General features: G+C 34.8%; 1 protein-coding gene across 5 annotated transcripts; it reads left to right on the top strand.

Annotated features, from left to right (window-relative positions):
* Positions 1-232: 232 nt before the first annotated feature.
* LOC108318889 (CRS2-associated factor 1, mitochondrial) lies at positions 233-5,172 on the top strand. Of its 5 annotated transcripts, none has more exons than XR_001831228.2 (7): positions 233-852; positions 1,835-1,962; positions 2,149-2,374; positions 2,453-2,580; positions 3,450-3,626; positions 4,256-4,315; positions 4,700-5,172. XR_001831228.2 is itself a non-coding variant. In XM_017549872.2 (6 exons), exons 1-5 carry the CDS (start codon positions 306-308, stop codon positions 3,612-3,614), a joined length of 1,194 nt encoding a protein of 397 aa, XP_017405361.1. In that variant the 5' UTR covers positions 233-305; the 3' UTR covers positions 3,615-3,626; positions 3,790-3,945. The 5 variants fall into 5 exon arrangements, 2 of the variants coding, with proteins under 2 accessions (XP_017405361.1, XP_052724839.1); XR_001831227.2 differs by having other exon boundaries at positions 4,692-5,172; XR_001831226.2 differs by having other exon boundaries at positions 4,687-5,172.
* Positions 5,173-9,355: the final 4,183 nt, after the last annotated feature.

The raw sequence follows: 9,355 nt of genomic DNA, 5'->3' as shown, positions 1-9,355 counted from the left end.
TGTTAAAAACATATTTTCCTTTCTGGATATACCACCACTTACTCGGTATCAAAATAAAAGAGATTAAAAATTCATAAACTCTAAACTATTCTTCACTAAAATTACAATAAAAAAAAGATTAAAAGTAACTTTTTTTTATTAATATTGGAATACAAATTTCAAAAGATATTTTTGGATCATAAATACTTTTTAAAATATACATTTTCTGCATTCTAAAATTACTGTTGCACTGCCGAAACATTTTGCAACCCTTAAACCCTAAAACGAAGATCCTCTTTCCAAACATCATGCACCCTTAAACCCTAATGTCTATCCTCATTCGTGTTACTCGCCAAAATCCCTCCACCGCTACCCTCCTCACGCGCCACCTCTCCTCCGCAGCCTCCAAACTCCACTCTTCATACACTTTCAAACCACCCTCGTCTCTCACTCCCGAGCCGCAATGCCCCAATTCCCCTCCAACCAAGCCCAACCAAAAGAAACCCAAGCCCAAATACCGGCCTCCCTCCTCCCTCGACCCGGCCGGCCGCAAGCCGGTTCGTTCCAATGATCTGCCATTCGATTTCCGGTTCAGCTACACGGAGAGCAGCCCAAAGGTGCGACCCATCGGGCTCAGGGAGCCCAAGTATTCTCCCTTTGGGCCGGGCCGGCTCGACCGGAAGTGGACCGGTGTGTGTGCGCCAGCCGTGGACCCCACTGTTGAGAGCTTAGAGGGTGCGGAGGACCCCAAGTTGGAGGAACAGAGAAAGAAGAAGAGAGAGATGATTCAAGGGAAGCCCCTTACCACTGATGAGAGAAAGGCATTGGTTTCGCAATTTGAGAGAAGCAAAACTAATAGGCATGTCAATCTCGGTATGAAAGTTCAAAGACGCTTGATGTTTTTCTTAACTAGGATCGGGGATGTGAAAAATATTACGAGAATAGTAAAAAATAAGGGACTAACTTCGAAATTTATAAATACTAGTCAATGTTAATTTTTTTTTAAAAATATAGAAGTATATCTCATTTAGTTAATTGATGAGTTAATGTTGGGATGCTGGTTAAGGGGCAAAGGCCACTGAAGTATCGATGATGAGAGTAGATTGCATGGTTTTGGTCCTATGAAAAGGGATAAAGGGAGACCAAGAAGGACATTGTTGGAAATTGTTTAAATGGATCTTGTAGTAGATCCCAATAGTGTCGTGTCATATCATGTCGTGTGATCCTTATATGTGTCCTCTCCTAATGTAAGAGGGCTTTTGTTGTTTTTGAAAACAATCATAAGGGCACGCTTAAAATATGTTGAAGTTTGTCACTTTTGTTTTTGTTTTTGAATTTTTGTGCCAGTAAGGTGGTTTTTCATACGAACTTTTTGAATTGTTGCTTGTTTTATATATTTTAGCTTTATTAGACAGATAGCATGATTTTCTATAGAGTTTTGCTTGATGAGACAGACAACGTGATGATCTGTGGTTCTTTCACTGTTAATTTTTGTGCTATTTGTTGGGATGGTCATGTTAATAAATGAATAAGTCTATTGGTTATGATAGCAATTGTTGTGGACATGTTGGGTGGGTAAGCGAGGAGGTGTATGAAATGCTGTTTTCCTTTGTACTTGTTTTGAGGAAAATATTGGCACATTGACGTTTAAATAAAAGTTATTGGTTCCGATGTTGTGAATTTGGTATTGCCTTCTCCTTAGTCCATTCAGTTTGTACGCACCTTTCTCGAGCAACTGAGATATTTTTTCATAGAAAAGGCTAAATAAACTAACCAGAATTTATCCTTTTTTCAAATGTTTTCTTCAATCTTTATCTTATCTATTAACAACAAACTTTGATTGTTTTGCTTTCAGGAAGGGATGGTTTAACTCACAACATGCTGAATGTTATTCATAATCATTGGAAATTTGCTGAAGCAGTTAGAATCAAATGCATGGGTGTTCCAACTATGGACATGAAAAATATTTGTACCCAGCTTGAGGTTCATGTCTATTTATACTTTTTGACTTCTTTTGTACCTTGCATGATAAGTAAAGTATTACATTACTATTCATTTAGAAAAACGTGGACTTATATGATAGTTGAACTTCAGGTTGCATTGTCTGTGATGCTTATGTCTAAACTTGTCTGATAATGTGTATAAGTAATTCTTGTGTTCTTGTTGCAGGATAAAACGTTTGGGAAGGTCGTCTTCAGACATGGAGGTACACTTATATTATACAGAGGCAGGAATTATAGTCCGAAAAAGAGATCTGTTGTTCCTCTCATGTTGTGGAAGCCCCATGAACCTGTATATCCCAGACTGATTAAGACAACAATTGATGGCTTAAGTATTGAGGAAACGAAAAAAATACGGAAGAGGGGACTAGCTGTTCCTGCTTTAACTAAGCTTGGTGTGTGTTGTTTTTTGTTATTTCAGTTGCCAGTATGCTTTTGCAAACATTATTTATTGACTCTGTAGTGAATTGCAGCCAAAAATGGTTATTATGCTTTTTTGGTACCCATGGTCAGAGATGCTTTCCTCTCCTGTGAATTGGTTCGGATAGATTGTGAGGGGCTTGAAAGGAAAGATTACAAGAAAATAGGCTGCAAACTCAGGGTAAAGACAATTAATTATCTTTAGCTTTGTTGAGTATATTATTGTGATGGGCAGCTTTACAATGCTGTATTGCCCATATAGTTTTCTTGTGTGGTATCATTATAACAAAAAATGCCTTTTTCAGGTTGGATTATTAGGTGGTACCTCAGTATAAGTTTTGAAATTGATTCTGTTTGGGAATTAAATAGGTTATACTTGTTTTGCTGTTTTTTATTTTTGTCCTTGACCGTTTACAAACATACCATAGTATTCTTTATAATATTGTTATGCACTTACTCCGTGTGAATAGTCAGAGGTAGCGTGACATGTATAGTAGTATCATCATTATCATTTTTCTTCTATTGAGGGAGAGGTGAATGGAAAAATTTAGTGCATTTTTTCTAGTTGAAGTAGTTATTATCCCTAAAAATATCGTTTTTTGGGTCTAGTCCCTATAAAAGTTTTATTTGGTTTTTGTCCGTAAAAATTGCAAAATATAAAATTACGAGAATCTCTTATTTGTCTAGTTCTTTTATGAATGACGATAGAGCTCTCTCAATCCTCCGAACTTAATTTTTAAGGCAATATGCCTTGTTTCCTCTACCATCTCAAACCACCTATCTAAATCCCTCAATAACAGAACTAACTTACTAACTACTAATGGAGTTTTTAAGTCAAACCAATAGAGTGAGGAGTAATTTTTCTTTATAATTATGTAACTTGAAGGGAAATCACAATGATAGTGGTAACGGTAAGTGATACACTAATGACGGCACTCTGCTCTACATTCCAAACATATAGAGAAGACACGATTTCTAATCTTCAAGTTTTGTTCCCTTTGTTTTCTGATTTAAGTTGCTCACTTTCGATTATATTGTGTATTAATGCAGGACATGGTCCCCTGTATTCTGGTGACTTTTGAGAATGAACAAGTTGTGGTTTGGAGGGGGAAGGATTACAAGCCTCCCAAGGATGGATACTTTCTTAAAGATAGAGAATCGTTTGAAGACAACAATGATGACTTAAATGTGGCACAGGAGCAACAGGCTATTTAGCACTATAATCAGGTGTGAATCAGAAATTCCCTTGAGATTGGAATGTTATGTTCTGTGCAAATGCGGTGATTATGGGAATTTGGATAGTTTACAGCCAAATTTTATGCTCCTATTTCAATATAATAAGATATCTAAACTGTTTATTTTGACGTGGAAATGATGGGAATAATAAAAGGTTTGAGCTGGAAGAACGCTAGTTGGTTTGGTTGGGCGGTGACAGTGTTTGGAGTTAGGGAAAAATGAAGAAGGCCCCTGTCCCTTGCTGAGTAATTGCAATGCGACGCTCGCAACTTCTTCCATATCAATGATGATTTCAGGGGTTGTATGAAAAGGCGTGGGTTGCATTCTAGTATGGAATCACAACTTAGACTTCTCCCCACACTTTGTTCCCTCCCTTTGACCCAATCACTGTTCCGCCACCTATGCTCTTCCTGCTATGATTACAACCTTCTCTCTGATCCATGCTTCCAAACATTTCTCCTTTATTTCATCAGTTTATGTAAATTGTATTGCACTTGTCGTTATTCAATATTCACAAACGTATAATTTGCTATGATTTTTCGTTGTCGTTTGGGTTATTTCAGCAACATATAATGTTTTTCCCATAAATTATTTCTACTGATATAGACTGTTATTGTCAGAACTTGACGATGGTGTGGTAAGGTGCATACTCGATCTGAATCAGCAGGGCACACAGATGGGTAATGATGTATTTTTATTTAGCCTCTAATATTTTGGGTTAAAATTTCATTATCATTTATAGGAGAAGAAAATTGGAAAATAAAATTAACTAAGTTTCTCCTGAGACTAAAGGCAGCTAGTGTACAAGCTAAATTGTTGTAGCTTGTCATTCATGCATGTTTTCCATGTGCTTCTATTGTATTATTTTTTTTTTGTGTAAATGCAGTCGATGAGGAAATTTCAGATAGTTTACTGCCAAGGTTGATACTTTTATTTGGATATAACAAGATATCTAAACTGTTATTTGTCTATGACTATTATTGGCCTTATAGCTGTTGTAAGGAAAAATGTGAATGAGATGAGCTTTTAATCATGTGCTGGCTATTTACAGTGCAGAACTGCAGGTATTTTGGGTTGGAATTTTTCATATTCCTATGATCTGCAATGGTGTACACAGCTGTTCTATTTGGAGTCAGAGTGGAAGGGCTTATCAAGAGTTTTTTACCATTGTTTGTCACAAATATATAACAGTCAAGTAGTATTGAATTCATGTTATGTTACATTAGAAGTGGAGTACAAAGGCGTTCTGCATGATATTTAACTACAGGTAACTAAGCAGCATATACTTCCATTCATTATGCAATATAATTATTGCATGTGTTTTCAATTATATATGGCTGTAGCTAGATCTTAGAGAGAAAAAAGTTTTACATAGTTTGTTTTTATAGTTATATGCATGCTTAGTTATTTGTAACTAAATATCATGTGGTTGGAATGGACTTTGGTATTTCATGATGTCAGAATCTTGGACTGGAAATGGAGTTGTCACCATTACCAAATTGAAAATTTAAATGTATATATTAGTATGTTACTTACAGTTCCGTGTTTGATTAGTTTAGTCCTACAAATTTCTTATTTCAATACTTATTTTGGTTGCGCTTTTTGTTTGTTAAAAAAAGATTGTCTGATTCCTGGATAAAATGGTTAAAAAAACTAAAAATTTGTATTTTTAAAAGAAATTAAAAGAGTGAAAAATAATATCAAATTGGTAGATTTTGGGTATAAAAATATTATTCTCCTTCCAAGTTATTCTTTAACACAATGAGTGAAGGTTTCTTATTAGTCAAATTGACAAAAGACAACTCAGGAATTCAACCATAATTTTATATTACTGTTTTTTATTATAACCAGTGAAAACTCAACTTGGTTATTAGCAATAAACATTGGATTAACGAATGCTTTAAAAGTTTAAAAAGTAATAATAGTAAGAAATGGAATATGATTGCAGTAACTCAATAATAAGCAAATTATATTACTAGTAATTAGAATGTCAATTTGGTTACCTAACTCATTTGCAGGTCAAGCAAAATTAGGTTAATAATATGCGATATGAAATGAAGTAATTATGGAACCCAGCCATTTTTATTAGCCTGCTCTTTTCTTATTAACCATATTAATTGAAAAATCATTTTATTCAATTCATTTCTTGAAAGTAATTAATAGCAATGATAAAGTTATGAACATTCTACAATCGTATTTTGAATATCTTATTAAAAAATAAAAACGTAGACAATTTAAAGGTTGAAGTCAATGGCAATTCAGTTGAGAAAGTGAAGAAGTTACATTATGATTGGTTTCAATTCTTCTGTTTTCCGTTCCCTATATTCAATATAAATTAAAGAATAAAATGCGAAAAATTAGTCTTCAGTAATTTAGCTTTGATTAATTAGTAAATCAGTAGCTATTAGCAACGAATTATTTACGTAAAGATTTTCATTTTAGAAATGTTAAGTAGTAAAATACAAGTTTTCTGATGTGAAAGATGATCTATGTCGTGCATCGAAGAAAAAATCCATGACTTTTCGTACACGTTTAAAATAATCACCTTTTAATCCTCGAAATACATGTTTTTAAAAACACTCTTTTTCTTTCTGTCGTAAAGAAAATAAAAAATAGACACAAGTTTCTTTTTTTTTTCAAAATCATCATTCTTTTATTATTGAAACTGACATGTATTTGATAATTCTTTTATTAATTGAAACTGGACTAACTGTCATTGTATTTAATAACATGGACATTAATAATAGAGTTTAATAAATATATGTTTAGCCTGAGATTATGATGTAAACTGTCACATCCCAATAACTCAAATAGAAAATGGAACGTATAGGATTTTCACATATAATAATAAAGCAAATCAGTCTTACAAAACGAACATACGGTTCTGGCCGAACGGCCTTACAAGAAACTTGACTATATAAGACTTTACAAATGAACTACCTAGACCGAACGTTTTTCAAAATAACTATACCGAACAGTCTTCGTACGGGAAAACTAAACTACTGACCGAACGTTCTATTGTTCAGTCTTCACCTCTACCTCTACCAAATTTTCTTCTTCCAGCGCCTCTTCAAGCAGCTCGTCTCCCTCTGCTCACATCCACACGGATGATCATTGCAATGACAAGGACGGACAAACGAACGCACAAAAACCGACAAGGCAGGATAACAGGGTAAGCTTATGTAATTAAATTGAATCATACAAGTACAATTATATAAGTCACACAATTCAAACGAACATATTACATCATCCAATAACTCATACAAAGCCTACTACTAGACTCTGACTGTCTGGACTGTATGAATTATGTAGCTACGACGCTCGTGCACCCGGGTGATGTAGTAACTGGGATGCCCTCAACAGCTGCCACCTGAGGTTAGTCCGTTCTTACGTCGCCCATGTTAACTTATGGACTAAGGACCTCCTGCTATTCACCCACATGACTTACCCCTCTCTACGTGAGAAGAGTAATCATTGAATATCAGGATGAGCCGCCAGCTTAGCTTATCCATATTCATACTTTACTAATTTCAATAATCATTCAAGAGACGCTCCTCCCTGGAACGCTCGTTCATAACCAATATCTTTTCATCAACATCGTATTTCCTCATCTTCATAAATATTCTCTTAGTCTGAATCAGTTCTGATAGCTTACGATATCAAATACCGAACGAAGGTAGTGAAACCAAGACGTCTCTAATTCAAAATAAATTTGAATTAAGAGATTTAGTCCCTGAGTATGAAATAAACCGAACCCAACTAAACCTAGGCCGAGACTAAGACTCTAGGCATAACGACAATAAGAACTAATGCGGTAGGACGTCCACTAAAAATTCCTGAATGAATAGTACGAAGAAGCTGTACGCCAAGTAATACTTAACTTACTAATGAGGAAACATCAAAGAACCAAATGCCAGTCAAATACTGAGCATGTAGATGGCGAACGTTATAAATGATGGACGAACGCTCATATAGTAAAAGAAGAATTTCGGGAATAAGAATAACTGCTTAGTGTAAGACTAAACATTTTGTACGAGCGCTTGGTATAAGACCTAGCATTACTAACTACGAGCGCTTGGTATAAGACTGAGCACTACTATTATATAGAATAACAACTTGAGAATTATAAATGTTCAAGAACGAACAAGATATACAATTTCATGTAATATATTGGAATTTACAATCAAAGACCAAGAAAAGAAGTTCCTTGGTTGAACGCTTATGTGTGAATAAAATCCACATAGAAAAGACGTTCGGTCCCCTACTGGAATTCTCTCCAAATGAAAGAATCCAATTCAACCGAGTTCACCAGAAACCGAACGGTCAAAGACCGTCAGTGACGAGCATACATTTTCTTATAAACTTCCAGAATTAAAATCATAATCTCTTCAATTCATTTCACAACATTTAACTTCATACAGACATACCTATTCACTCATTTCCCAACATTCATATTCATAAAGTCATGCATCCATACATTTCTAAATTTCCAAATTCATACAGTCATACATAGCAACCATCATATACATTCAGTCAATCAACCAACATGCATTCATTGAAAACGAACATACAATTAAATTACATAAGCTTCCCTTACCTATAGTAGTAGTCGAGCACTCAACGATAGTAAACGAACGTTCACACGGTTCAACAGACAAAGCTCACCGCCATAATCTTAGAGTTCCTACGCTCAAACATTACGAAACCAAATCAAACCCAAGACCAGAACACACAGAAGAACATGATGATTCATGAACTCAGAATCTGACTTTGCATGTTTCAGAAACAGCACGGTTTGAGAGCGAGAAGAACTTACCAGTTCAGAATCAGAAACTGATCGGTTCGAACGGACGCCCTCAACGCCGAAAATGCTTAGGTGTGATCTGTTGGGTGATCGGAAGAAGAAAAGGGGTGAGATTTTGTAGAGAGAAGGTTAAGAATTCTAGAGAGAAGGAGGAGAAAATGATTTTTCAGAGTTTTGGAGAAGAAGGTTGCATGCAGAGAAGTGGCACATCGTTTAAAAATGGTGCATTAACTACTGCCTTCACTCAAGGACGAACGTCCACTCTCATGCCACCTCATGTGTTTCATTCTCTGAAACTCAGCCGCTCGCGGCGACACTTGGAATCCACTCAGCGGAGTTTTTCTTAGTGGATTTTAAATTTTGGGGGTTCTGACATAAACTAATAAATTTTCGTAATGGAAGTACAAAAACTCATTACAAAGTTGGAGTGTACGAGAAGAAAAAAACAAAATCTGTTTCGTATGTTCATATGGGAAAAGTTTTCCAACAAGGATTGTGCGAATAAAGATAAATTGTTAAAAATTAAAATATGAAAAGAGATTAAAGAAGATATGAAATTTATTTTATTAAAATGAATATTTATTTTAAACTAGAATATGTGTGGCATTTAACAATAATTTATGAAAGGAGTAATTGCAATTTTTTTCAATTTTTAAATTCTTTTTTTACCTATACTCATTTCTTACATTATAAGAAATATCATTAAATAAAAATTAATTTTAGTGAAAAATAATTAATCAGTGTAGTGAAAAAATAAAAATAAAAAGAAGCCTAAGAAGCGTGAAACATGAGAGAAATATCTTGTGGAGATGATAAAGGTATTGAATGAAGAAAGCTATGAAAAAGAAAAAGGGTTAAGCATGTTATGTTAAAGTACAAGAAAGAGAGAAAAAGTAAAGTGAGAGAGTGTATGGAA

Source organism: Vigna angularis, chromosome 9 (genome assembly GCF_016808095.1).
Source record: "Vigna angularis cultivar LongXiaoDou No.4 chromosome 9, ASM1680809v1, whole genome shotgun sequence".
Lineage (NCBI taxonomy): Eukaryota > Viridiplantae > Streptophyta > Magnoliopsida > Fabales > Fabaceae > Vigna > Vigna angularis.
The sequence above is the reverse complement of the archived record's forward strand: the minus strand, read 5'-3'. Positions and strand labels throughout refer to the sequence as shown.

What these genes read in the sequence shown, in the direction of transcription:
- LOC108318889 (XM_052868879.1), top strand. Translation starts at nt 306, where the DNA reads ATGTCTATCCTCATTCGTGTTACTCGCCAAAATCCCTCCACCGCTACC. An exon ending in TCCTGCTTTAACTAAGCTTG is followed by an intron (nt 2,375 to 2,452) that starts GTGTGTGTTGTT and finishes AGTGAATTGCAG; the next exon opens with CCAAAAATGGTTATTATGCT. An exon ending in AAATAGGCTGCAAACTCAGG is followed by an intron (nt 2,581 to 3,449) that starts GTAAAGACAATT and finishes GTATTAATGCAG; the next exon opens with GACATGGTCCCCTGTATTCT.